The sequence below is a fragment of the Saccharomyces eubayanus genome, chromosome XIII, assembly GCF_001298625.1.
Source record: "Saccharomyces eubayanus strain FM1318 chromosome XIII, whole genome shotgun sequence".
NCBI classification, from domain to species: domain Eukaryota; kingdom Fungi; phylum Ascomycota; class Saccharomycetes; order Saccharomycetales; family Saccharomycetaceae; genus Saccharomyces; species Saccharomyces eubayanus.
In genome coordinates this window covers 186,418-214,360 of record NC_030972.1, presented here as the reverse complement: position 1 = coordinate 214,360, position 27,943 = coordinate 186,418, and the positions used below count along the sequence as shown (strand labels likewise).

The 27,943-nt window shown below is 38.1% G+C and overlaps 13 protein-coding genes and 2 non-coding genes across 15 annotated transcripts; 10 read left to right on the top strand and 5 right to left on the bottom strand.

Annotated features, from left to right (window-relative positions):
• Positions 1–21: 21 nt before the first annotated feature.
• RAD52 (recombinase RAD52) lies at positions 22–1,431 on the top strand (the record flags this gene model as incomplete). Its single annotated transcript, XM_018367100.1, has 1 exon — positions 22–1,431. The coding sequence occupies one exon, from the start codon at positions 22–24 to the stop codon at positions 1,429–1,431; it is 1,410 nt and encodes a 469-aa protein (XP_018220034.1).
• A 340-nt stretch (positions 1,432–1,771) lies between these two features.
• Positions 1,772–2,674, bottom strand: SRC1 (Src1p; the record flags this gene model as incomplete). The annotated part of the gene is made up of 2 exons (XM_018367099.1): positions 1,772–2,383; positions 2,630–2,674. The coding sequence occupies 2 exons, from the start codon at positions 2,672–2,674 to the stop codon at positions 1,772–1,774; spliced, it is 657 nt and encodes a 218-aa protein (XP_018220033.1).
• A 2,440-nt stretch (positions 2,675–5,114) lies between these two features.
• Positions 5,115–7,544, top strand: AMD1 (AMP deaminase; the record flags this gene model as incomplete). Its single annotated transcript, XM_018367098.1, has 1 exon — positions 5,115–7,544. The coding sequence occupies one exon, from the start codon at positions 5,115–5,117 to the stop codon at positions 7,542–7,544; it is 2,430 nt and encodes an 809-aa protein (XP_018220032.1).
• Positions 7,545–7,678: 134 nt separating this feature from the next.
• On the bottom strand, positions 7,679–8,112 carry CGI121 (Cgi121p; the record flags this gene model as incomplete). The annotated part of the gene is made up of 2 exons (XM_018367097.1): positions 7,679–7,768; positions 7,861–8,112. The coding sequence occupies 2 exons, from the start codon at positions 8,110–8,112 to the stop codon at positions 7,679–7,681; spliced, it is 342 nt and encodes a 113-aa protein (XP_018220031.1).
• Positions 8,113–8,541: 429 nt separating this feature from the next.
• LFT1 (Lft1p) lies at positions 8,542–9,561 on the top strand (the record flags this gene model as incomplete). The annotated part of the gene is made up of 1 exon (XM_018367096.1): positions 8,542–9,561. The coding sequence occupies one exon, from the start codon at positions 8,542–8,544 to the stop codon at positions 9,559–9,561; it is 1,020 nt and encodes a 339-aa protein (XP_018220030.1).
• Positions 9,562–9,846: 285 nt separating this feature from the next.
• Positions 9,847–11,172, top strand: YMD8 (Ymd8p; the record flags this gene model as incomplete). The annotated part of the gene is made up of 1 exon (XM_018367095.1): positions 9,847–11,172. One exon carries the CDS (start codon positions 9,847–9,849, stop codon positions 11,170–11,172), a length of 1,326 nt encoding a protein of 441 aa, XP_018220029.1.
• Positions 11,173–11,596: 424 nt separating this feature from the next.
• Positions 11,597–11,701, top strand: DI49_4051. Its single transcript has 2 exons — positions 11,597–11,633; positions 11,665–11,701. It is a non-coding gene; the product is annotated as a tRNA-Pro (tRNA).
• A 320-nt stretch (positions 11,702–12,021) lies between these two features.
• VPS71 (Vps71p) lies at positions 12,022–12,864 on the top strand (the record flags this gene model as incomplete). Its single annotated transcript, XM_018367094.1, has 1 exon — positions 12,022–12,864. One exon carries the CDS (start codon positions 12,022–12,024, stop codon positions 12,862–12,864), a length of 843 nt encoding a protein of 280 aa, XP_018220028.1.
• A 96-nt stretch (positions 12,865–12,960) lies between these two features.
• Positions 12,961–14,973, bottom strand: CAT2 (carnitine O-acetyltransferase CAT2; the record flags this gene model as incomplete). Its single annotated transcript, XM_018367093.1, has 1 exon — positions 12,961–14,973. One exon carries the CDS (start codon positions 14,971–14,973, stop codon positions 12,961–12,963), a length of 2,013 nt encoding a protein of 670 aa, XP_018220027.1.
• Positions 14,974–15,894: 921 nt separating this feature from the next.
• On the top strand, positions 15,895–17,436 carry RRN11 (Rrn11p; the record flags this gene model as incomplete). The annotated part of the gene is made up of 1 exon (XM_018367092.1): positions 15,895–17,436. The coding sequence occupies one exon, from the start codon at positions 15,895–15,897 to the stop codon at positions 17,434–17,436; it is 1,542 nt and encodes a 513-aa protein (XP_018220026.1).
• An 800-nt stretch (positions 17,437–18,236) lies between these two features.
• Positions 18,237–18,307, top strand: DI49_4047. The gene has a single exon. It is a non-coding gene; the product is annotated as a tRNA-Gly (tRNA).
• Positions 18,308–18,617: 310 nt separating this feature from the next.
• Positions 18,618–20,504, bottom strand: PRP39 (Prp39p; the record flags this gene model as incomplete). Its single annotated transcript, XM_018367091.1, has 1 exon — positions 18,618–20,504. The coding sequence occupies one exon, from the start codon at positions 20,502–20,504 to the stop codon at positions 18,618–18,620; it is 1,887 nt and encodes a 628-aa protein (XP_018220025.1).
• A 408-nt stretch (positions 20,505–20,912) lies between these two features.
• PRM6 (pheromone-regulated K(+) transporter PRM6) lies at positions 20,913–21,971 on the top strand (the record flags this gene model as incomplete). The annotated part of the gene is made up of 1 exon (XM_018367090.1): positions 20,913–21,971. The coding sequence occupies one exon, from the start codon at positions 20,913–20,915 to the stop codon at positions 21,969–21,971; it is 1,059 nt and encodes a 352-aa protein (XP_018220024.1).
• A 374-nt stretch (positions 21,972–22,345) lies between these two features.
• On the bottom strand, positions 22,346–23,572 carry GSF2 (Gsf2p; the record flags this gene model as incomplete). The annotated part of the gene is made up of 1 exon (XM_018367089.1): positions 22,346–23,572. The coding sequence occupies one exon, from the start codon at positions 23,570–23,572 to the stop codon at positions 22,346–22,348; it is 1,227 nt and encodes a 408-aa protein (XP_018220023.1).
• A 120-nt stretch (positions 23,573–23,692) lies between these two features.
• RSE1 (U2 snRNP complex subunit RSE1) lies at positions 23,693–27,766 on the top strand (the record flags this gene model as incomplete). The annotated part of the gene is made up of 1 exon (XM_018367088.1): positions 23,693–27,766. One exon carries the CDS (start codon positions 23,693–23,695, stop codon positions 27,764–27,766), a length of 4,074 nt encoding a protein of 1,357 aa, XP_018220022.1.
• Between the last annotated feature and the right edge of the window lie 177 nt (positions 27,767–27,943).

Here is a 27,943-nt window from a genome sequence, read left to right as displayed (position 1 = left end):
AGTGGCTTTGAATTGCTGCTGATGAACGATACCATGGACATGGACGAAAAGAAGCCCGTTTTTGGGAATAATTCCGAGGATATACAAACCAAGTTGGACAAGAAGCTGGGCCCTGAGTATATTTCCAAAAGAATTGGGTTCGGGACTAGCAGGATCGCTTACATTGAGGGTTGGAGGGTGATTAATTTGGCGAACCAGATCTTTGGGTATAATGGCTGGTCCACGGAAGTGAAAAGCGTGATTGTTGATTTTTTGGACGAACGCCAGGGAAAGTTTAGTATAGGTTGCACAGCGATCGTTCGTGTCACATTAACCAGTGGGACTTACAGGGAGGATATTGGGTACGGTACTGTGGAGAATGAAAGGAGGAAGCCCGCAGCTTTCGAACGGGCTAAGAAATCTGCTGTCACGGATGCCTTGAAAAGGTCTTTGAGAGGGTTTGGGAATGCTTTGGGGAACTGTCTTTATGATAAGGATTTCCTGGCAAAGATTGATAAGGTCAAGTTCGACCCGCCAGATTTTGATGAAAATAATTTGTTTAGACCCACTGATGAAATCAGTGAAAGCTCAAGATCGAATACTTTGCACGAAAATCATGAACAACAACAATACCCGAATAAAAGAAGACAATTGACTAAAGCCACAACCGCTAGTGTGGACTCAAAGAGTAATCTGGTGAAGCTAGAAAACAACGCCGACAAGGGCGGGCCTATGATGGATCCACCAACGGGCACCACCAATAATAATAGCAATCATCCTAAACCCTCTGACGCATCCAAACAAGATCAAGATGATTTACTGGATGACTCTCTTATGTTCAGTGATGATTTCCAAGACGACGATCTGATAGATATGGGTAATACGAACAATAATGTATTACCAACCGACGCAGATCCGCTGTTGGCTAAGCAAAGCTCCAATCCAAACTCTAATTCAGAGGCGGATAAAATTACATTTGTCACTGCTAAGGCGGCAACCTCTGTTCAGAATGAAAATCATATCGGTGACGAGAACATTTTTGACCCAAAATATCAGGCTCAGTCCATCAGACACACCATCGATCAGACTACGTCCAAACACGTTCCAGCAAGTGCAATAAAGGATAAAGCGATGAATAGTTCGAGGGATTCTGTTTATGAAAAGTTTGCGCCAAAAGGAAAACAAATAAACATGAAGAACAATGACAAAGAACTAGGCGCAAATGTGCGAGAACCAAGTGGAAATCAAGTACCGCAAGAAATTGCCCAGAATAAATCAAATACTGTCACCGCTGCGCCTGCTACCACCACTGCTCCACGGTTTGCGCCACCTTCAAAGGTAGTACATCCCAACGGGAGTGGTGCAGTAGCTGCGCTTCCGCCGCAAAGATCTACGAGAAGAGAAGTTGGCAGACCGAAGGTTATTCCATTACATGCACGCAAGCCTAGTTGAAAGCCTCCCCGATTAAATCAAATAAACACTTTGCATCATTATTTATTATTCCAAAACCTAGTTTCTTTCAATTCAGAATTTATTTGTATTTCTTCCATTACTGTCTTATTTTTTTTCCCATCCTTAGTAACTATGTATTCTTATATATCAATTACTATTTCCTTTATTTTTTGTCACCTTTTATTGTCATGGTAAATGACTACTTTATTACAACTTTACAAAAATATTACGTAGTAAATTATATAACGAGTTTAAAATAACCGTATAAATAAAGAATATGTCATACATCCGCGATAAACCAGGACAATTTATATGCGATCAATGGAACAGGAGTAGTGAACTATGATTCCGTTTCATCCTTGGGTAATGATTTGTTTTCCAGTGGATCATTTGGACTATTGGGCTCCAACGGCCCTATCCATTCCCAGCATTTCATAATGTCGCCGCGTATTTCGGTCAAATTGGATTTGATATTACTATTGTTGTGCTCTAAAAACTTTACTACTTGAGACCATAGTTGGTTTTTGTATTTTAAATCCACGATATCCGAAAGGAAGATGTCACGTAATTGGACTACGCTCAAATATGCATTCTCCTCTGAACTGGACATTGATTTGAGCTTTTGAGCTTTTAGTTTCTCCATAGTTTGCGTAATTAGTCCTTCGATCTTGGCCTTCCTCTTATAATAATTTTTCAATTTGGTCTCAATTACTTTACTAATTACAATTAGTAAAAACATCAGCCAAATCGGCCGTTGGAATTTTTTGTATGTTTGGAAGATTTCTCTTTCAAACTGACACTTCATTCCAATGTATTTCTTGGACGTCGACCGAAAACTCCTCGTCTTGGCGGGTTTGGATTCTTCTGAAATATGTCCCTTCTGTCTCTGAACGTCATTGGTTTTAATGAAGTTTTTGGGACTTCCATCAACGTTGTTGTCATTGGGTGATAACTAAAGAAAAAAAAGTTGTTAGTAAATTAAGTTCAAAAAATCAAAAAAAAACTGAAACCGTTATCGCAGGATAACTGTCTCAATAAGGTTGTAAAAGATAAATTCTACTCACTTGCCTCCATATTATTTCTGGCTCTTCGGTTAAATCTTTAATGACTTGAGTCCAAAGATCTTCAAACTCATCATCGTGGATCCAAGGGGCCCTTGCTTCATTGAATATTTGATATAAATCATCTTCTGTCATACCACTTTCGATATCGTTTTTCCCGTCACCACAAGATATTTGTGCATTCTTAGCCCTTAGGAACTCCAAGGATTTTTCCACTACTTCAGATGCTAATTGTTGTTTTTTGTCGTCTTTGACACATTTACCTTGTGCAGGAATAATTTCTAAGAAATCAAATTTGGATGGTGCCAATTTGTAATCTGGTTTGCATTTCAGTTTCATGTACGGATAGCAAATTCCATTAGATGGACAAGGAATACATTCAGGTTTATAATTCTGTAGTCGGTTATCCAGATTTCGAATGAGATCAGAAGAGTCTTCGTTTATTCGATGTGATGGCACTTCATGACCACAATAACCTACTAGTAGTCTTTGCTCCCTATACCAAAGCCCGAATAGGCCAGGAATGACTATGAATACGCCGAATAGGATGGTTGCAAGTAGAGATTTGCCCAAAAACTTGAAAATTCTCTTACATTTATGTGTTTTCCTCTTTGGAGCACTCTTTTTGACTATTGCGGAATCTTTTTCTTGCTTTGCGTCGGCTTCATCCTCGCTATCGCTTTCCAACTGTTCATTGATTTCCTCCTGGAGCTCTTGAACTCTGGTTTCGCTCTTTTCGACGTCTTCAGTTGTGGCCAATTGTGGGGTCTCGATCCTTGTAGGCACGAGGATCTCATCCCCATCGGATGCCGTTCCACTGCTGTCATCATTTTCTATCACCTCCACCAAATGATGGTTTGTATTTCCATCAGTAGCATCAGGTCCCGGAGTGGTTATCTCTGGAATCAACGCTTCTTCTACCTCTGAGCTTGATTCATCGGATGAGAATAGAGAGGGCGGCTTTTCGCTCTGTGATGGAGTTGATTGCTTAGCTTCTGGAGCCAGTTTTGTTGTTGGTTCCTCCTTTTGAGGTAATTTATCCGCAAATGAAGCCGAGACCTTTAATTTACTTAGCGGGGTGGCCTGTTGCCTTTCGTCTTCAACTTCGGCCTCGTTTGAGTTGTGCTTTATGTTTGGTAGAAATATTTCGTTTTCCGTTCCACTAGACGTCATAGAATCATTGAAGTGGTCCATGCTTATTGGCTTTCTATTCGCGTTCCTTATTGGTGTCTTATCAGAAATCCTTTCCAGAATGGCTGAACGACTTCCATGCTCTTGAGGGCTCAAACGATCAATCTTACGTTTCTTCGCGTTCTTATACTCTTTTTCAATATCCGAATCAGATGACGAAATATTGAAGGCCTCTGTAATTTCGTCGTTGTTCCTATTCTCCTTTGAACTAATATCGGAATCAGGTCCTTTCCTTTTCCTGCTAGTAACGGAATTTTGTTGAAAATCGTTCGTGTCAGACTTATTAGCACTGGCTATGGACACGTCATCTTCGTCGTCGTTATCCTCCTCATCGTTTTGCCCCTCCTCCTCCTCCTCCTCCTCGTCTTCCTCGTTTTCCTCATTGGATTCACTAGATATGATCAAAAGATCACCAACTTCGTCATCATTTTCATCATCACTGACATCGTCCAATATTTTATTTTTCCTGAACTGTTTAGCCAGAGGAGAAGCTGATCTTTCCCCACGGGACCGTCTACTCTTGCGAGTAGAAGATGCTGAAGAAGAGGAAGAAGAAGGATGGTCCATCTTCACAATACCCTCGTCGCTTGGTTGAACGTTCAGATACATTTTCCGCAACTGCTGCACCTGCGGTTTAATCTTCTCCTCAAACAGCCCTACGAGAGCGTTCTTCCTGGCATTTGAAGGAAACTCTACGTTGTTCTCCACTAATATTCTTCTCAAGGCAGCCACTTTCACCGAATTCGGATCGAACCCGGCCTTTAAATACTCCAAATCATTGTCCATCGTGGCGCTCACTGTGTACTGCTATGGTTCTGTTGTAAATATGCTGTTGTAGCTTCCACGTTTTGCACCGTACAAGCCTCACTCTTACGATGTTGTTATTGATCACTTCTGTTCTATGTGTTCTTTATGTACTTTTAGCAGTTCTACCAAGTAGATCGATGTCCAGTTGACCCACCACAAATCGAAACCAAAACAAAAACAAAGGGGGGCTTCCTAAAAGGGTAATTCATAAATCACATCAAGACCTGGATTTCCGTTTAGGGTGATCAATTAATGCCCTACTATTTTAGATTTTAACCTAGTCGCTTTTCTAGGTCTTCTAGGTCTTCTCTTTTCTTTTTTTTCGCTACTTTTTTCTTTTTTTGCGCCTGGCGATGAGGAAGGAGAAATTAGTAGTTTAAGATTTAAAGGATATATCCATAAATCAAATAAAAAAAAAAGCACATGTAGACACATTTTTACCTTCATTGGAAAACTCACAGAATAAGTGTCATATACCGATCAATTATTGTACTAAAACAGTAATACATTGAACCGCCCCTTACACGTCCATTTTTTGATCTGGGAAAGTTCAATTGAAGAGGTAATACGCCATATTGAAATATATATATTCAAAATAAAGGGAGCATTCACAAAACCCATAGTATGGATAATCAAGCTACACAAAAGCTCAACGACCTATCGCTAGAGCCTGCTCCTTCGCACGACGAGCTAGATGGCTCAGGCCTGATCATCGACATCGATCAGAGAAAAATTGGTGATGAACAGGCGGGTGCCGTCCTGGATGACGAGACAAACCCCTTGGAACAGCAGGACTCGCACGATAGTTTGATTGCTGATTCCCGGAATGCCAACTTCTCGTACCATGAAAACCAGCAGTTGTTGGAGAATGGCACTAAACAGTTGGCCCTGGATGAGCATGATTGTCACTCTGCCATCTTAGAACAGCCTTCGCACACAACCAACTGTAGCTCTTCTAATATAGCGGCGATGAACAAGGGCTACGACTCCGCGGATCATCCTTCGGCAAGTACCGGGGCCAAGCCAAGGACCCTCTCTGCTAGTGCCCAGCACATCTTGCCAGAGACACTGAAGTCTGTGGCTGGCACCCCGGCCGTGGTTAAACCGGCACATAACTCGGCCTCATACAAGATGGGGATGCTGGCTGATGATGCCTCGCAGCAGTTTCTTGATGACCCCTCGTCGGAACTGATCGACTTGTACTCGAAAGTGGCCGAGTGTAGAGACCTAAGAGCTAAGTATCAGACCTTGTCTGTGCAAAACGATGATCAAAATCCGAAAAACAAACCAGATTGGGTGGTTTACCCACCCCCACCTAAACCTTCATACAATTCCGACACCAAGACCGTCGTCCCCGTGGCCAACAAGCCGGATGCGGACGTGTTTGATTTCGCCAAGTGTGAGATTCCGGGTGAAGACCCGGACTGGGACTTCGCCATCAATTCCGATGACTCGTATGTAGTTCACAAGGCCAATAACACCGATGAGTTGATTGCTCAGATCCCCACTCTGCGCGACTACTATCTGGACTTGGAAAAAATGGTCTCCATATCCTCCGACGGTCCTGCTAAGTCGTTCGCTTATAGAAGGCTACAATACTTGGAAGCACGCTGGAATCTGTACTATCTCTTAAACGAGTATCAAGAAACTAGTGTTTCTAAAAGAAACCCACACAGGGATTTCTATAATGTTAGAAAAGTGGACACTCACGTCCATCATTCTGCCTGCATGAATCAAAAGCATTTATTACGTTTCATTAAGCACAAATTGAGACATTCCAAAGATGAAAAAGTCATTTTCAGAGATGGGAAACTTTTAACTTTGGACGAAGTGTTCCGTTCCTTGAATTTGACCGGCTACGATTTATCCATCGACACTTTGGATATGCATGCGCATAAGGATACGTTCCACAGATTCGACAAGTTCAACCTAAAATATAATCCTATTGGTGAATCCCGTTTAAGAGAAATCTTTTTAAAGACTAACAATTACATAAAAGGTACTTACCTGGCCGACATCACTAAGCAAGTCATATTTGATTTAGAGAATTCRAAATACCAAAACTGCGAGTACAGAATCTCCGTTTATGGTAGATCTCTTGATGAATGGGATAAATTAGCTAGCTGGGTCATCGACAACAAAGTCATTTCCCATAATGTTCGTTGGTTAATTCAAATTCCGAGGTTATATGATATTTATAAAAAAACAGGCATTGTGCAATGTTTCCAAGATACTTGTAAAAATTTGTTCCAACCATTATTTGAAGTGACCAAAAACCCTCAATCTCATCCAAAACTGCACATTTTCTTACGTAGAGTCATTGGGTTTGATTCTGTTGATGACGAGTCTAAAGTTGATCGTCGCTTCCATAGGAAATACCCCAAGCCATCGCTTTGGGAGGCCCCACAAAACCCTCCTTATTCCTACTACCTATATTATCTATATTCAAACGTTGCATCTTTGAATCAATGGAGAGCTAAGAGAGGGTTTAACACTTTGGTTTTGAGACCTCATTGTGGTGAAGCGGGTGATCCTGAACATCTGGTTTCGGCATACTTATTGGCTCATGGTATTTCCCATGGTATCTTATTGAGGAAGGTGCCATTTGTTCAATACTTGTACTATTTGGATCAGGTTGGTATTGCAATGTCACCATTATCTAATAATGCATTATTTTTGACTTATGACAAGAATCCATTCCCAAGATACTTTAAAAGAGGTTTAAACGTTTCTTTATCTACTGATGATCCTTTACAGTTTTCCTACACCAGAGAACCATTAATTGAAGAATATTCAGTTGCGGCGCAAATCTATAAACTGTCTAATGTGGATATGTGTGAGTTGGCAAGAAACTCTGTCTTGCAAAGTGGATGGGAAGCACAAATTAAGAAACATTGGATAGGGAAAGATTTTGCCAAGATTGGTATTGACGGCAACGATGTGGTCAGAACAAATGTTCCTGATATAAGAATTAACTACAGGCATGATACACTATCAACCGAACTGGAACTGGTTAACCATTTTGCCAATTTTATGAAAACCATTGAAGAATAGTTGTGGTTCACTCAAGTATATATAAAAAAACTTTTAACGTTGCGCCAAGTTGCGTTAACTAAGAGTAAATAACATTAATCTAGAATAATAAAATAGTATTTCTTTTTTCAATTCTATTGTAAGATATCTTATATCTATATACCTCTTAGTTGAATGGCATTTACCAAAGCCCTTGAAAGGTCTTTAACACCTTCAGGCTTGAAATCATTGTTCAATTTATAAATCTACGAATAAAAAAGTGGAAAAACAAAGAAGAAGTTAGTATAATTTGTAAATGGCGTGGTCGCTACGCATAATGTATTACTTTTGAACATACTTTTCTTATGAGTGTTTCGTCATAAAACCTTGATAAATTCTTATCGTTAAACTCGATCTCTACACCGGTCACTATAGAAGATAATTCCTTGGCCAATTGTTCTTTATCCAAATCACTGGTGTTATTGTGAAAGTTTAGGCAGATAAGCTCTGTTGAATCGTCTTTAATTCCAAATTTTTGGAAGGCATCGCTGATATTGGAAGTGGGTGAAAGGCACAATACACACTCAGAATTCAAATTTCTTGTTCTCATCCTGTTGTAATTAACTTCTACTAGAGTCTTGTAAATAGCGGAATATATTTGTTCCTGCGAACAGATCAATTTGGGGTCAACAAATGCGAAAGATGTTGATAAATCGCTCATTTTAGTGCGTATTTCTTCTGCATTTCCAACTTGTTCAAAGAACGATATCGATACTTTCGTTTCCGGAAATTGCGGTATGGTGGATACTATCATGGTGATTGTACTACTAGGGTTTATGATGGTAGCCTAGCACGAATAGTAAATTTGTTGACCGATAAAGATATATGATGTACATTTTGGTTTGTAATATTGAAATTTTCGGGCAAAGATGGAATAAGAAATATCGAATTCAATGATAAATAGTAACGAAATAAGACGTATTTCAACCAAAGTACGGGCAGTTGGTCAGACTTAGGTGGATTATAGTGAGAACAGGTTATGGACGAGGATAAATTAGTTGACCAGTTATTGAGCAAAGAAGATAGCTCTCGGGACGATCACTGTAAACCAAAAAATGAAGATGTGTCGCTATATGGGTTACTAGATGAGGTTTCCAACGGTAGGAGGTTGATGAACTGCTTGTTCCATTCATCTATGCAGGTCGGAACTAGATTGAGTACCAACAAACTGGATCAGAAATGTCGACAAATTCTGAGAGATTGGACCGATGAGGAAAAAACTATGGCTATGGATTCTGGTGGTTTACAACTAGATGCACCAGTTCTGTTTTCTTGGAGCCATAATTCAGCATCCACGTCTGTGCAAGGCAATACAAATACAAACTTGAAGGGTTCTACACACGGTGGGAAGAAAAGGACTAAAATTACCACTAGCAGCCAATTATTTGATAAGGCTTCCGCAGAAATTAGCAGATGTATAAGCCAGACTACAAATAGTTGGATGGTGGATGAGAGCACTAACGCGAGTGAGACAAATGGCATCGACAACGACAAACCGTCCTCTTCATGGGCTAGTTCCAGCTTCAAAGTGGATCCTCTCCAGAAATTTGTTGTCAAGCAATTGCCAAAACCAAAGAAGAAACCTGAAAGTGATCAAGCAAAGAAAAACAAGACGAAAAGGAAGAGCTTTTTTGGATTCTGGGGCCATTCTAGTTCCAAATCGAGCTCAAAAAAGAAGCCCGAGAAGCCTATCGAAATTGAAGCCGATGTTCACGAAGAAGCGGGAACTCCTAGCCCGCCACTGGATGAAGATGCTAGCTCCCACAATGTATGCACTACACAATCAAATCAAGAAAGCATAAATAGCCAACAAGTTGAGCCCGTAGAAAGTGAAGTTTCAGTCGAAAACACCCACAGCGACCATGGTGAGTTCGAAGAATTCAAACAAGCAACTGTACACGCCAACGATCTTCTTTCTTGCGAGCCCAGTATAGCCAACCCCCCTTCGTTGAACTTGGGCTCATTTGTGCCATTGCAACCAAAAAAGAAAACCTCATAGATGACATTATATGATACTCTTCGCATTATGGTCACCCACGACGAGGCGCCAAAATTAGAGCGCAAAACAAACTTCGCCATTTTTCTACCGAAGAGAGAGAAGAGATGGCTTGAAATTAGCAAAACAAGAGATTAGTGAAACCATCAAGAGCTTAGGCGTGCTGAATCTATCACCTTCGAATTATTTTCTGCCCGCCTGTGCGTCTAATTGTTTTTTTTTGCCACCACAACCAGCTAAAGTAAGCTACCGCGAGTGTTTATAGCCTAAATTATCGTACCATTTGCCATGAATAAGACTCTCTTCTTTGCATTTCTGTTCGGATGGTATTTCTGTTCGATAACACTCTCCATATATAACAGATGGATGTTTGATCCGAAGGACGGATTAGGTATTGGATACCCTGTCTTGGTGACGTCGTTCCACCAAACTATCCTATGGTTACTGTCCGGGATGTATATCAAGGTTAGACATACACCAGTAAGGAATGTAATGAGACGAGATAATAAAGTCAACTGGAGTTTTTTCCTAAAATTTTTAGTTCCTACAGCAATTGCTTCTGCAGGTGATGTGGGGCTCAGTAATGTTTCGTTTAAGTATGTTCCATTGACGGTTTATACTATTATCAAATCTTCCAGTATTGCCTTTGTTCTTTTATTTGGTTGCATCTTCAAACTGGAGAGATTCCATTGGAAATTGGCTATTGTGGTAACTATCATGTTCGGAGGTGTGGCATTAATGGTTTTTAAACCAATGGACCCAAAGAGTGCTGAAAATGACCAGGCCTTGATAATTTTCGGCAGTTTCCTTGTCTTGGCAAGCAGTTGTCTTTCCGGATTGAGATGGGTTTATACGCAGTTGGTATTAAGGAATAATCCACTTCAAACCGACGTGGTAGCCGTAGAAGAATCTAATGATACCCTCTTCGCGGTAAACGAGGAAAATGCGGATGATGAACCTATTGTTAATCCCGCTAATAACAAGATGCTAGAAAACTCAAGAGGGGGCAAGCCACACCCAATCCATACGATATACCAGTTGGCTCCGATAATGGCAATAACTCTGTTACTTACATCCTTACTCGTGGAAAGACCATTTCCTGGCATATTTCATTCTAGCTTATTTAAGTTTAACGTCGGAAATGGCAGTGGTGATACAGAAACAAGTATTTTGTCCATCGCAAAGGGCTTTGTCTTAATGATTTTGCCAGGCTTTGCAGTCTTTTTGTTAACAATTTGTGAGTTCAGTATTCTAGAACAAACACCCGTATTGACTGTATCTATTGCTGGTATCGTAAAGGAAGTTTTGACAATTATATTTGGTATGATTATTCTTTCCGAAAGGTTAAGCGGGGTTTATAATTGGTTAGGTATGCTGATCATTATGATGGATGTTTGCTACTATAATTATTTCAGGTATAAACAAGACTCAATACAGAAGTATAGACTAACTTCAGCTGAAGATAGCGACAAAGAATTAGAGGGGCTTCAAACCTTCGAACACTTAGGAAGCAAAAAAAGCGCACCTTATTCTATTACTGTTGACTTAACAAACCAAGAGTATGAGCTTGATATGATTGCTCAAAACGCTAGCCATTCATCCCAGCAGGTCTGAGAGAGAGAGGAAATATAGAAAACACATTTTAAAGCATAAATGTGACATTTTAAAAAAACTTCAAGGACACGTATAGAGTACATATTAATATATACATTGCATATACCTTAAAGAACTTTCTTAGATAGATTATTCAGCAAACTCCTATTGTGCATGCAGTTTTCAATCGCCATGAACCTTTGGATTTTCCTTTGGTTGACATTCCCTCCTTCATTTCGGATGTACAATTTGTTGAGTTTACACCGCCTATGCGTGTGGGCGCTATCTGCCGAAAAAAGGCAGGATTGCGGTTGGGAAATCACTTCATAACCGGTTTTTTTGTTTCTCCTGCTTGGTGCTTAGAATGGCAAACGTATCAACAAATCTTTCTTCACACAATCGTATTTGTTGTTCCGTACTTGTCAACTCTCTCACAAATTAACATGGGCGTGTGGTCTAGTGGTATGATTCTCGCTTTGGGCAGCCTTCTGCGTAACAACAGAAAGACAAAGCATGCGAGAGGCCCTGGGTTCAATTCCCAGCTCGCCCCATTTTTTTTGTTTACCTGATGGTCAAATGAGAAATCACTTTACATCAACGGCGAAAGCATTGACAACCTGTCGATACCTTATACTTTCTTTATTTTATTATAATAGTTTTTGTATTCTACAGTGACTGATGTAAATCAATGTCCGGGTAACAAATTACTCTTTGTCTACTCCCCACGTAATGAAGATAATGGATGATGATGAGAATATATAATGACATATCATCAATAGTTTGAGCTATATTACAATACAGGACAGAATCTATTTCACCGGTTTATACACCGGTATTTCCAATAAGTCATTGCATATACATAAAGCGGCCATGAAAACACTAGTTGAAGAGATTGATAAAAGGACATATAATCCCAATTCGTATTTCACATCGTTGGACCCTCAAGCACGTCGATATACTTCTAAAAAAATTAACAAGCATGGCACAACATCTACGTCCAGGCCCGTAAAACGCATAAACTATTCGCTAGCCGATTTAGAGGCTAAGCTCTACACTTCCAGGCCGGACGGTGATGCTAATAATATCAGTGGACAGGATGATCGAAAAGGTAAGAATTCGAACTCATTTGAGGAAAGATATACACCACAGGAGCTTCTCCAGTCGAACAGGAGGTTTATGGAACTGAATACAGAGAACCTGTCAGATTTGCCCAATGTGCCAACTTTATTGAGTGATCTGACCAGCGTACCACGAGATAGAATCGAATCGACCACGAAACCAATCTCCCAGACTTCAGACGGTCTCTCCGCATTGGTTGGTGGTGCATCTTTTGGGAAAGAGCACTCCAAGTACGGTCATGGTTGGGTACTGAAGCCGGAGACTTTAAGGGAGGTTCAATTATCTTATAAGTCTACAAAACTACCTAAACCGAAGAGAAAAAATACTAATCGTATTGTAGCATTAAAGAAAGTTTTGAGTTCAAAGAGAAATTTGCATTCGTTTCTGGATTCAGCCCTTCTAAACATGATGGACAAGAATGTTATTTATCATAACGTTTATAATAAGAGGTATTTCAAAGTCTTGCCCCTGATTACCACATGCTCTATATGCGGAGGTTATGACAGTATTTCGAGTTGTGTTAATTGCGGTAGTAAGATTTGTTCTATAAGCTGTTTTAAACTGCATAATGAAACTAGGTGCAGAAATAGATAGTAATAAATGATAGATATTCGTGAGCTTGGTTTATTCTTCAAATATAGACACATATGTATATCTATATATATTTACAAATAAAAAAGCAGGAAAAGATCATAACTTTGCTTTTAGTTTGTTTTCTTTTTCCAAAGCCTCGCAAATTTCATCTGCAGCTTGGGATAAATAATAATGTAATTTATTAACGCTTAACCCACTCTTGGCTGGTTTGTTCACGATATTAATATGCAACCAGTCGTTGTTAAGCATGTATGCTAACCCAAACCCGTTGTCATATACTTGAGACCAGCCATAACCATCGAAGTATTCTGATGATAGCTGCGATGTGGAGATCAACCAAGTTGAAGAGAAATTAAATAATGAATCTTTGAAAAGGGGTGGGACTTGGTTGTCATTAGAGTTGATCATGTTTTTCAAACCAAAAAAATGACGGTCAACCCCATTGCCATTTGCAGCATTTTTTAAATAGTGAGAATGTTCCTTGGCAGCACGTCTCAAAGCCTGAACCTTTTCAGCGTCAGAGATGTTTCCGTTCTGCCACTTAGAAACAAATTCTGAAGAAGCAGTTGATACAGATCTACCAGTTTCAGTACGACCTTTGAAATATTTTCTTGTAGACGCAGCCTCATAGGTGGGTAGCGGACGTTTTAGGTATTTGAAAACAGCCAATTGAATAACCTGTTGAATAAATGCATCAGGTGACATACCGTGATTCTTTATAAAAGTTTTACCAAATTTGTTGTAGTGCCAGACACGTAAATCATGCTCATTCATCGTTTCCTTAAATTGAAATTGAGCAGATTCAATGGCCTTGTTGATTTGTGGAGTGATCGTGAACGGTAATTCCATAGGTTTAAATGTTGCTTTGCCTGATGGTGTAAACACTTTTTCCAAAAATTCATTTGCATTTAATTTCTTTAACTGCTGACAAACGAAGTTATTCATGAATAAAGTTGGCGTACCATCCATTTTCGAATGTTCAGCTAAGAAACCTGATGAGCCATTACCAGTGACTAGAAACTGTAAAGATTTATCGTAAAATCTATTAATACCATCACCGTGCCAGCAGTTCCTGGATTTTTCCTCTAAAGTAACAGGAGATTGATCAAGATCCAAACATAGCATAAAGGAAGATTTGTGAATTGTTTCTAATGAATCTTGAGAAATAGGGTCTTTCACCAAGTCTAAATAAACCTCACGCCATTGATCACGAGGCAGAGAAGTTAAAGAACCAACACCTCCTAGCTTGGGTCCGGGCTGTGATCCTTGGAAAACTACAGAATACAGTTGTTTCCAAATTTCGTTTTCCGAAAGCGGTTTTTTATCACCATCGTGGGTCATTAATTTGTAAAATCTACCTTTATGAGCAACAGTTATAAAATTGTTTTCATAAATTGAGTAGAAAATGTTTGTATCTTGGTTATCCTGTGGGTTACCAGGTAATCTTGAATTATTGAACATCAATGAAAAACTATTCATACAGAACGGTGTGCCTTTGATAGTTTCTGCAGGTAAAGATTCGTCTTTAATAGCTTCAATAAATTTAACTACTGTTGATATGATTGCAGTGGCTTTAACTAAAGGATCGTTATCGATTTTGGATAAATGATTGGGTAGTGGTTTGTGAGAGTAGAAATAAGAAACGTACGGAATAATTGGATCGTTATATTGCAAGTACGATTGATCGTCCCAAAACTTGGACATCCAATTTCTCTTATCACTAGAGTACTCCATTAACCGATTTTGTAAAACAGGCCCCATATTCTCCAAGAAGTCCTTACATAACAACTGCTGTCTTTCAAAGGTCTCCACGTCGTTGCAAAATGGACGAATTGTCTGTAAATACTTATCAAGGGTGGAATTTAACTCTGGCACAGGTAATGACGGTAAATCTTGTTGTTTAGCAAAAGTAGCGCCCTGGAAATTCGGTCTTTTCTCCTGGTAAAATTTATTTGGCTTTTCCGCCCAATAGTGTTCCCCATTGTTTGTCTCCATGGGAAATTGAACCTGTTGAGAGGAGTAGTTGACAGTTGCTGAGTGCATTGCTCTCCTTGATATTATGGGAAGATGTTTCAGGTTTGCTAAAGCTCCCAAGTTACAGATTTTCATTAGTGCTTTGTTCTTGTTTAAGGGATATATTTATATCTTTGTAGGAAGATTTATTATTTGCGGAAAGCACAGTATACACCTCGGCGTTTAGCTGTTTTTATACGCGAAGATGGGGAAGAGAGCATACTTCCCTAACTAATAAAATACTGTTCTTAATACCGAGCATTAATGATGACTTCAACAGGAAATAGTCATTCGTTTTACTTAATCCCCAATTTCTGAACCACAGGGCGGGGTGACGTGTTAGCGGGGATAAGCAGTCATTCAGCCTTTCGCCCGGCGCATGCCGAGGCTTTCGGCGGCTAAAAACTGCGATCAGTTCATTGGGTCATCCAACTTCGGCGGCAAAAAAGAATGGAAATAACAAACGTGACGGCAATGACAGACAGGAAGGAGAATGTAAGAAGGCTTTAATGGTTCTTCGTCTTTTTGGCTGCCAAGTGTAAGCATGTTAAAAGGCGGCTTGGACATTAGGAAAGAAAACACTATTGATCATATTAAACCATTCCTAGAGCGAAACGGCAGCTTGAATACAACGACTTCTTTAGCTGGTTTCTCCCTTTTAAAGTATAAGAAAAATGAATACTCATACCACTTTTTAATGGCGGCTTTTCTAATACTGGCTCCATACGCTGTTACCCGCCCTCCGTGAATAATATTGTTACCCGCGCTGAAAAAAAACGCAAAAAAAAAAAAAAAAAAAAAAAAAAACGGATCGTAATAAACATGGCATCTCATCTCATCTCATCTCAAATGATATTGTATTGGTATTTAGGTAGAAAAGGTATAATCGTTGTCAATTGTATCTTTGAATTGCACACATTTTTGTATTTCAGTTGAAGTTCTTTTTTTCTCGGAAAAAAAAAATAATCAAAGCATCAACAATATTTTGCATATAAACCCTAATATGATGCATAAGCCATGTTTGAAGTCCCTATAACTTTGACTAATAAGAAGTTTGCTCAAAGAAGGAAGTTGAAATATCAATACATAAATCACCTCTCTAGAAGATTTGACAGAATCACCAAGAAAATTAATACTACAGACAGCTTGCCCACACCCGAAAATTCCGCAGCTGAAAACAATGACGAAGACTATGAAGATGATGAAGAAGAACGAAATTATGAAAGTGATGTTGGTGAAAGCTCGGTACGGCAGCAGACGAAAAGAAGAAGAGAAAGACATTGGAAAAGTGTGATTGGGGAGCTCTATTCTAGTACAGAAACTGAATCCGACTCTCAAGAGGAGGACGTTCAAGAAGGTGATCAAGTCGAACATGAGACTAGACCGAAGGAAGAAGATACTGATGAGGAAAGAAAATTTTGGAAAAAATACGAAAAGCCCGAAAAAAGTTTTGAAGTTTGGCAAACGGTGTCTTCACAAAACAGAAGCCCCATTAATAAACAAAAAATAACTTATCATAATTTCAAAAAAATTGAAAAGAATTCCTTAAGGAAAATGGAAATTCCGCTTTTGCATTGTACGAAGGAAAATAAACTCTATTTTCAGCTCTTAGCCAAAGGTTTAGAACCTTTGCAAAGCCCAACATCTGCAGCGAGAAACTACCAAACAAGACATATAATAACATTGACCAATCTTCTGCATTTGAATGTATCAAGACATAACTGGCCTCTTGCATATAAAATATTTGCCACATTGATAAGAATTCCGAACGTACAGATCAAGTCTATTTGGGGTATTGGCGTTAAGATACTAGATAACTCGCCAAATTCGTCAAGTAGTCTTGACTTTCTAAAATGGATGTGTCAAGTTTATTCATCCAAGTCAAGATTCGTTCAAAACGTCAACTACCGTTCCGTTGTCCCCCCTTTCCAAACTGGTTCTAGAACACATACATCAAAATTTGCCATTACCTACTTATGGTCCTCTTTAATTAATTGTCAAAAAGCGATAGAATCGTCAAACGTTACCGATAATCAATATGAAGTGGAAAATAGCCGACTAGAAGAATTGATAGACAAGATATCAGAATGGGTATTGATCCCTCCATTTATGGAAGACGCCGAGGTTTATTTTATCTATGCATCTTGCCATTTACTAAAAGCCGATATTTTATCGAGGCAATTTGTCAATGATAACAGAAACAGCGACCTAGTTGGGCTGAATAAGGACATAAATATCAATCAAGTGATAAAGCATATACATTATGTTAAGGTATTTTTACAAACATGTTTGGAAAAAGGCGGATTTACAATCCCAAGTAGATTGATTGAAAATCAATTAAAAAGCTTTGAGTCAAGATTGTACGGGGAAGCACACGATATACGTGAGAGAGAAATGGTAGATGATTATGGTAACACGGACAACAGTTCAGCGGATAATTCATTCGGAGACGTGTATGAAACTAATGCAGAGTTTCTAGATACACAATTAATGGATTTACCACCGATAGAAAATGAGATGGCCGAAAATCATTACAGCGATGAAGACTCAAGCGAGTGAATGAACATAGAATTTCAATAGGTTTGTTATCATGTAGGAGAATTTTTCTGATCGCCCTACATTTTTTAACAAAATACAAGCATACATGCATATAAAAACTACATATATTTATATTTGATAGAAAAATAATTTTCGCATAAAAAAACAATATGGTAAATAAAGGGAAGTGTTGATAATTAGTTAGTTTAGTAAGTTTAATAATTTAGAATAAGCAGTTCTTTCTTATTATTATATAAGAGAGGTATATAAAACACATGCTGATTGGTTATTTAAAAACCAATGGTTCAGACATAATTCAGAATATATATAATAAGTTATCATGTATAACTCGTCCTCTTATATCTTAATTTCAGATCAATTAATAGATCTTTAGCCTTATTTTCATCAATTACCAGATTTGGTTATTTGTATCATAATGAAACAGTGTCTATAAATAGTAGTAATATATTAATACTATTATTCTGATTTCAGATTTTGCCCCATATTAATGAATGAGTGTCTGAATACAACTATTCCAACATAAATCTCCAGTATAATCTTTATACGTCATATATATGAGTTTGAATAAACGTGGAATCCTAACACTATCAATAAAGGTTACTAAAAACCTTTGATACACAAGCAATAACAGATATCTAACTAAACGGTCGATGCATGCAATTTAGATTCACATCAACGCATCTAGAGCAACGACTAGACCATATAGATATAAAAAGAAAAACGGGCATAAATTGGAATTGTGTTCTCAGTTAATTTTACGGTGACAAACGGTTTTAAGATGGAAACTTCCAATAAAACAAGCGCAAGTGGTTTAGTGGTAAAATCCAACGTTGCCATCGTTGGGCCCCCGGTTCGATTCCGGGCTTGCGCATATTTTTTAAAAAATTTCAAACCATTTTTTTTGAATATTTAATGTTTAGAAGCAGCTACCAACTTTTGGCTATAGCTCAAAAAAAGCACTACTGTAAATACAATTCATAAGAACTGGAAACATAAATAAATTTAATCTCGTTTTCTTTTCGTTCACATGGTCACGTCACTCCATTAATTAACTATTGGCTAAAGAAAAATAGATGCGATTCAAGTATTACAAAGCCGTTACATAAGTGAATTTCTATGCTTATAAAAAAATAGAAGTAATATAACAAAATATAAGTATTTTGAAAAAAAAACCGTTCTTATCATTTCCTTTCCTTTAAAAATTCTTCTGTATATAAATCATTAATTTTAACCTGGTTTATTTTCTCCAGGTTTCTAAAATTTGGTAACGTAATAGGCTTTTGAACTAAATTTCTTGAATTGCACTCAATTATACTGTTCGATATCTGTGGTCTTTCTATCATTATCCCGACGTGACCAGCTTCTTTCCATTCTGTTCTTTTATACCATTCGGCATTCGGCTTTACTCCCGCGACTGGTTCGTATTGTGGATTCGAGATTTTCATTTCAGGATATAAAATAGGATCGAAATCGTTTGAATCCAAAGTTGAAGTTTCATATGCAACAATATTTGAATGCATTAAGTAAAATGTTTTGTAGTCTGTCAGGATATCGTTCATTATCGTTGTCGGTAAATATATTTCTACGCCCAGCTCCTTGATAAATTTATTCAGTCTAGTAAAATTTACATTACTCTTCTCGAATTTGTAATAAGTTAACCAAAACGGCACTGAGTCCTTGATGAGAGAATTTTTTTGGTAAAAGTTGAAATACTTTCTCGTTTGCATGTTATTTTTAAGTACTAACCATGTGGTCTTTATCAGTTCTACCACTACTATACTTAAGTTTTTATCATTTATCAACGTTTGTAAATGTACTCTGGGGTCAGTTTGCTTGGTCAAATAATTGGTGATTGAAGTCTCTAAAATTTTAGCAAACGAAGTTTGTTTCTCTAGAATTTCTCTAGGCGGTTGATCTAAAGAGTTCTTGAAAGAGTGTCTCTTCCACATACAAATGTATTCCGTCATAAGCGAAACATCATTGGGCCAAATATTTAAAAAATGCGATACCGTTTCATTGAATATCTTGCTGAATAGAACGTTATTTAATCGGTAGTTTTTCTTCAAATATTTGATAAAATCGTACCTCAAAGTTTTGAAGTCTAACGGTAATACCTTGCTTGCTTTTTGATAAATCCCCACTGTTATCTCGTAAGAATCTTCCCTTGTTAGCCAGTTAATGTACATGAGCCACACTTTTTCATTATAAACACAAGGAATTAAACACCTGTCAAAAATGGACATTATGAATTTTTTGTCCAGGGATTTGGAAGGGTTCGTCACAAAATTCAGATACTGAGACCAATTCTTCAAATCATCTTGCAGAACTTGGCCTAAGTTAAAAAATGGCTGTTTGATCTTCGACTCAAACTGCCATATCTCATTTACGATTGTTTGTGTCCTTCTCAATACTGTATCAATATCTCTCTTCGGTTTGAAATTCCTTTCATTAAGAAGCTTTTTATAGGATGTAAAGAATCTTGCGTACTGGTGCAAAGGAATCTCAATAATGTACTCGTATATTGTTTGAACGTTCTCCCAATTCTCCTGCCTAACCTCAAATTCTATAAACTTATCCCAAAATGGATGTGACAGAAATTGTTCACCGATAAGGTCTTTGGCGATATGAAAGTTGTTTCTGATAAAGTCCTTCTCGTTGGGATTATTCACACATAAGACATTCAAATAATCGCACCACAACTCTAGTGAAGTTGGGAACCATTTGACCGAAGTGGCGAGAACTTCAATCGATTTCTTAAGGCCAAACAACTGGTACTCTATTGTGGTGAACCTTTTCCAAAATCCAAACAATAAAGGATATTTTCTTAATATTTGCCAAAGGATAGTTTCCAAAGCCAATTTAATTGAATCATTTGGATCACCATATTTCACTACTGTTTGCTCTATAACGTCTACCATTTGAGTTAATGAGGAAATATCTGACCAGTCCATGTTGCGATAAGTCTGCACTAGTGCTGCATTATCTTGTAGGAACAGGGAGTCTAGACCTCGAAGGGCATCTGCCCTAGGCTCGATCACTTCTATTGTGAAGTTTGTTTCATCTGTCATGACAAAAAGAAGAATCCTTAATAGCCTATAGGGATTAAGGCTTTGAGAGGGTGTATTAAGCGAACAACTGGGCTGTGGGAAGTGCTCTCTTGCTGTACAATGTTGGAAGCTTTGTAATGTGAAATTTTGTTTAAGTTTGAAACTTGTATTAAAATTGTTTTAAGATGAGCGGCGGCGACGTAAAATAGCAAAAAAGAAAAAGAACAGTAGATAGTTACAACTCTTTCATAAAAAATGCTAATCCTTTAAAACGCTGGAAAAATATGCTCATGTATATAAAAGAGACCATGGTCATATACATACCGAATTAGAATGAAATTATACCAACAAACACAAACACAAAAAGAAGGCTTTAATATCACATAGGACCAAAGAACAAAAGAAAATGAAAATAAAGCGCTAAAAAGAATGGGACTAACTTCACAAAAATTGAGATTTCAAGACATTGATATGAGTCTAATTCCTGCAGCAAAATGGTCTACAAAGTTACAGTACTTATTATACAGTTGGTGTCAGACAATATTACATTTGGCGATGTTTTCATCAGATGTATATACATGCATTAAATTGCTGGCATTCAATACATGGTCAAACAATATTATCCAACCTTTCTTGGCGTTCCGAATTTCCAAGTGGTTGTTTAGTGGGTGCATACTGTGCTCTACAGTTATACTAATCATAGAGCTGATAATTGGGTTGAAAGTGTATAAAAGAAAAGAGATTACATCAAATTATATGAATGGAATTAGCAGGTTAATAAATTGTCTTTTCAATTTCAAAAAGTACCAAATTTTTGAGATGATAGTGTTGAGTGATGAAAAAAAATTCAGTAAATGGTTATTTTTTTCATATTTTGAAATCAGTGGATGCTTGAAGCTAGTATTTGGTGATTCTCCGAGACAAATAATAAATGGATTAACTTTATGGTCAGTTTTACTGACAGTTTCCAATGAAAACAACAGTAATACTAACGGCACACAAAGTTTGAGTAATTTAGACAACCTGAATGGTATAATAAACAAGATAAAACATATTGCCAAGACAAATTATGAAGAAAGTGTGATTTTGTCTTTCATGCTATTTTCCTTTATCATATGGGTGATTTTAATAAGTAAACTAACTATAAGTGTGATAATATTCGTTATATCTATACATCCAAGATTCTTACCTAACGAAATGAAGGCCAAAGGGTATGAGTTAAAACTAAAGAAATATGTGTCCAAGGTCATCGATGAGAATTTGAGTAAGACGGTTCGTAAATTGGGGATACTGAGAGATGATGAGGAAGATAGAACCATATATGGGGACGACGAGATGAAAAAAGTAGTCGATTACGACAGCACCGATTATGGTGACGAAAATACAATACCGAGTTATTACTGTTACTCAGATGGAGAGGTGTTCGAAAGAGTGTATACGCCTACAAAAGTATATTTCCCACAAAATTATAAATACAAGTGTATGTGAATGTGACTGTGATCACATACGCTCATATTGAGCTGTTTTTTTTTTTTTAACTATAGGAATGTAAAGAGTATATTAGTTTTATTCATTTAATATATTGTATGAAATATTTATAATGGTAATGATAATAATAGAAAATAACAATGATTATAAACAATAAAAAAACAAAACAAAAACGCACTACGAAAAATAGTAAAAGTTGTAAGGAAATGAGAGAGAAAAGAAAAAAATTAATAGAGAACAACGACAACGAGAGACAGATAGAATAATACAAAAAACTAGGAGTAATAATAAAAAAGCTCTCTAGAAGTGGTAGTGGTTAACGTAGTGGACAGAAGGAAAAAAAAAGTCTAGAGTAAGGTTGATTATGTTCAAAGTTATTTGGATTTTTTTAAGTCGTTCTTTTTTATGCCAGGAGTGGCATCCTTATTTGCTTTTTTTTCTTTTTCATCAGTGATTTCCCTTCTGAGCTTAACCAAAGTGGCTAATTTTTCGTCTGGTTCGTAAATACCAAACCTTCTGAACCTTCTAATTTCAGCATTCATCTTACCAATATCCCCATCGTATTCCTCCAAAATTTTTTTCAAGTTGTTTTCCAACTCTACAAAGTATTCTTCGCTTAAGATGAATTTACGTTCGGTTTCAATAGCTGTGAAAGTAGAAGCAGTGAATCTGTCTTCCAAGCGACTTTGGAAACCTTCACCGGCTTCCAGTTGAATACCTGGAGCTGCGGCTTTCCTGATGGCACCGGCCCTGTAGGCAGCAACTGGACCACCCATCTTTTCGATGACGTAGTTGTAGTAGTTGGTTTGATAATCGTCATAAGTGGCTCTCTTAGCACCAATCCAACCTACGGAACGTAAAAGGGTCTTCAAGTCTGTCGCACCGTTGCTGGCGCCTGCAGGGTTCTTACCATTCTTGTTATTGCTGTTAGAAGAAGGAGAAGCCATGTCTCTCAAAGTCCATAACTTGTAAGGGTTGAAACTAATAGGGTTGGCAATACCCAGTTTGAGAAACAAAGTGATAAGGGCAATTTTAAAAACGTGCATGACGAAGAAAAGCCATTGGGCAATAAGACTGGAATAATTCGCTTGAACTTCTTGTTCCAACTTGGCGGCAATATCAGGCAGGTCCATGTGTCTGGCCAGCGGAATCAATACTCTTGACAATTGATTAGTCAAGCAGATTCCCGGCGTGGGGGAAATGGCGTCGGGCAAATCCGTGTACAACCAAGTCAACATGACGGCAGCAAACGTCCATATATTTTTTTTAGACAACCTCCACTGAGGAACAACTAGTTGGCCAGGCCACAACTGGTCGATAAGCGGCTTGGAGTCGTTCAATTCCACCAAATTCTCTTCGTTATCAGCGTCGTAATGAAACATCAAACAGCCACCTTCGGACAGATATCCTGGATGGATAGACTTATAAAACTTTACGGGGTTTTTCTCGTGGAAGATTGAAGGCCTGAGCACCATTAAGTCCGCCAGGCCCGTCTTGGAGGGGAAAATCTTTCTAATCTTGTTATTGATGGTGTCGTCGTTCGACACCTGGAACGCATAGTCGCGCTCAACGTCTGCGTTTAGTCTAACGTAAATCTCCATGTTCGCAATTACTCTCTAACAAAATACAGTCCACCGCTATCTGTTGCTCTTCTCCACAAGGGAAAACAATAGCTCCACTAGCTTATTTTCTTTCTCTTTTTATAATATTTTCCACATTAAATGTGGGGAGGTGGCAAAACGGCAATAGTAGGATTGTCGCCCCACACGGCAGAGATGCGTCTGCTATATGAGCAAGCCACGACGACGATGAGCTGTAGTAGTTTAAACGAGGGATTGGAACAAAACAGAATAGGCAGTGAGCGCAAGACAACCATGGCTGCTAGAGATAATGAGCTGTACTTGTACCATCTGACGTTGCAGAAGCAGACGAATTTCGTGCACTCGTGTATTGGCCACTTCGTGGACCTGGACGCAGGGTCCAATAATGGCCAGTCGCAACTGTGCGTTGCCACTGAGACGCACTTAGAGCTCTATGACACGGCGGAAGGGGAGCTGACACTGATTACCAGGTTCCAGAACCTGTTCACGACGATAACATCGATGAGGTCGTTGGACTTGCCGCATGCCGGGTCCACGGCGAATTCTTCCAATTGCCCCACTTTCCTAGTGTTGACATCAGACTCTGGTAATTTAAGCATTGTGCAGATCACTAGGCATGCAGGCGCGTTCAAATTAAGGACGTTGGTGAACCAGCCGTTGACCAGGACCACTCTGCGGAGGGCCTCTCCAATTTCGTACATGGAAGTTGACCCTAATGGGCGTTGTATAATCCTGTCGTCTGTAGAACAGAACAAACTATGCTTTCTTGTGGACTTTGCACGAGAACTAAGGATCTCGTCGCCCTTAGAGATCATCAGACCTCATATGATCACGTTAGATATGACCGCATGCGATGTGAATTTCAACAACCCGTGCTTTATTGCCTTGGAAATGGACAGCATGGCTGCTTCACTCTCGGTACATTTGATATTTTACGTTTTGGAGTTGGGGTTGAACCATATTGTTAAGAAAGCTGATTATTCAGTCAATCCGTCTGCTAATTTCATTTTGAGTTTACCGGATTTGTCGAAGTATAATATAACAACCTCTCTGAATGATAATAACTACGATCGTGACGAAGACTCTTTGTTYAATCCCTTTGTTGTAATTGGATTTGAAAATCATATACTGATCAAGGACATGAACGGTTTCTATAGTTTGAAAGTACAAATACCACAAAGGGCCGCTGCAAGCAACCCCCAGAAATCTGTAACGATCATCTCAGGTATTGTACAGAAGCTTAAAAATGACTTCTTCGTACTCCTGCAATCTAACTACGGTGATCTTTTTAAATTAACCATAACTCCGGACATTAATGATAGAAATAGACCTTTGGTTAAATTGAGCTATTTTGATACAATCCAAAATTCCAACCAATTACACATTTTTAAAAACGGTTATCTTTTTGCACTATCTGAAATGAATAACAACTTTCTTTTCCAGTTTGAAAAACTAGGTGTAGAGAATGACCTCTCCAAGATTCTAACCTCAAAAGATCCAAATAAACCGCTGGTTTTCCAACCATCTACCAACCTGCAGAATTTGAGTATCTTGTCCCAACAGTTAAATTTGAACCCATTAGGTAGCTCCCAGATTTCGAATGACTCGCCTTTATCTATCGTTACTCAACATCACACAAACAGTAAGCTATTAACCTTAACAAGCGGTGTAAATTACTCTAACCTGATCTCCACTAATTTGCCACCCAACGCAACAAAATTGTGGTTGATACCTCATCCTGCAGCCACTAACAATAACAACAACCTCTTGTTCATTAGTTTCCCTAAAAAGACGATGATATTACAAATTGACAACGAGTCTATGGAAGAATTAACCCCTGATGAAGTTGCACGTTCGACTTTCAAACTATCTCAGGACACGACGATTCATACCTGTTTGATGAGCTCACATTCTATTATTCAGGTATGCACTACAGAATTGAGACAGATTGTACCAATTGATAAAACCGGGTTCTCTAATAAATTGACATGGGTGCCTCCAGCAGGTATTCGTATTATATGCGCTACATCTTCAAAAACCCAATTGATCGTATCACTATCAAACTACGAGCTAGTCTATTTCAAGATAGATAGTTCCTCGAACTCATTGATTGAGCTGACTACACATCCGGAATTGGACACATTGCCTTGTAAACTTGCCGTCGAGCAGGATAGCCAGCATAGTGATTTATTAGCCATCGCTGATGATGAAGGTATGATCAAAATAATGTCTCTTAGAGATCAAAAGGAAGATTTCTTAACAGTAATAAGTTTGCAGTTGGTTAACGAAAAAGTCTCTGACATGATCATGGTTAGAGATCCCTTAACTAGATTGCTAAATTTGCATGTTGGTTTAGTGAATGGTGTCTACATGAGATTTCACATACAAGAAATTGATGGATTGTTTACTGATATAAAAAGACGATTTCTTGGTTTGAAACCCGTTGTACTGTCATATCTGAATAAGATATCTATGTCCCTAAATGAAGAGGAAGAGGAAGAGAAAGAGGAAGAGGAAGAGGAAGAGGAAGATGGAAATGAAAAAAAATGGATTTCATGCGTTGTTTGCCATTCCGCTTCTACGTGGGTAAGCTACACGTGGAATAACATGTGGAATATACGGCCATTAAACGGCCAAAACATGTTAAGCTGCTCCAAATTTGTTAACGCAGACGTACAAATAAACGGTGTTTGTTCGATTTCTAACTCAGGGCATTTAAACATCGGCCAGGTTTCCGGTTTTCCAACGTGGGAGAAGTGGTTTCATGTGGATGAAGTAAGTATCGAGGAACAAGGGGACAAGAAAGAGGATGATGCTGGTGAAGAAAGCGAAGAAGATGATGAAGACGACGAGGAAGAAACATTAAAAATATCCACATTCCAACCTCGTACTATTTTGTCCTTCCCCAATAAACCGAAACATGCTTTGTTCATCGAGAATCATACCGAAGTACCACAATGCCGTATATCATTAAAAATCAATGACGATTGCATAAAGCACGCAAATTCAGATCGCTCATTTAAACTATTAGACAATGTGCATTGCATCTCCGCCACGATAATAGACTTCGGGAAAAAGGTCGACCACCTTGTAATCTCTACTAAAGACAATAGATTGATGACATACCAAGTATTGGTAAATAAGGACAAATCATCTTTCGACATTGAATTACTTCATCAAACAAAAACTTTATCACAAATACATTCCATGCTGAAATTTAAGAATCATTTGCTGGCCGCCATAGATTCCACTATTATCCTGTATGGCTTAGGTAAAAAACAATTACTTAGAAGATCTGTAACCGAAACACCAGTATCAATAACTAAAATTGTATCTATGGATCAGTGGAATTACGAAAGGTTGGCTGTTGGGGATATACATGAATCTGTCACGCTATTTATTTGGAATCCCACAGGGAATGTTTTTATTCCAATGGTGGACGACTCCATTAAACGTCATGTAACAACTTTAAAATTTTTGGACGAGGCAACAATTATTGGTGCCGATAAGTTTGGAAATGCCTGGACTTTAAGATGCCCGTCAGAGTGCGAGAACATCATATCAAGTCATGAGGCTAGTGAATTATCAGACGGTACCATCAAGTACCCATTGAATTTGATCAATTTACAACAGAGGTTACCTAATACGTATGATTGCAAATTCAAGTTTGATGTACTAAACCACCTCTACGTTAATGATATCATCATAAATTTTCATATTTTGGACAGCATCTCAAATTCTGATAGGCCAGGTTGTATCTATATGGGTTTACAAGGTACTATTGGGTGCTTTATTCCATTATTATCCAAGGGGAATGTTATGACCATGAAAAAGATCGAGAAAATAATGTCAGAGGCTGATGATACATTTTATATGGAGTATGAATCAAGAAAAAAAAATAATAATATGCACAGTGAAGATGACGAAGAGGAACCCGCCAGTGTCGTGTTACACAGGCGAGGTGATATAATTGATGGAACGATATGCGAAGGATCGTATTCCATTGTAGGCAGAGATCATCAAAGCTATAGAAGTTATTATGCTCCTGTGCGTAAGGTTATCGACGGTGACCTATGTGAAAATTTCTTGAGACTTTCACTAAACGAACAAGAATTTTTGGCCAAAGATCTGAAAAATATTCAAATCAATGATATAATTCAAAGGATAAATGAAGTTAGAACAAATTATCTTTAGTAATTTAAGCAAAGACAACCAAGAGACGCTTAACACGAAATCGTGTATTTGAACTTCTTAAGTAAAGAGTATGTACAAGAATAGATAAATATATATATATATATATGTATATATATATATGTGTGTGTGTAACTTATTATAGAGAATATTTGATTTATTTTCGGCTCTCTTTGTTAT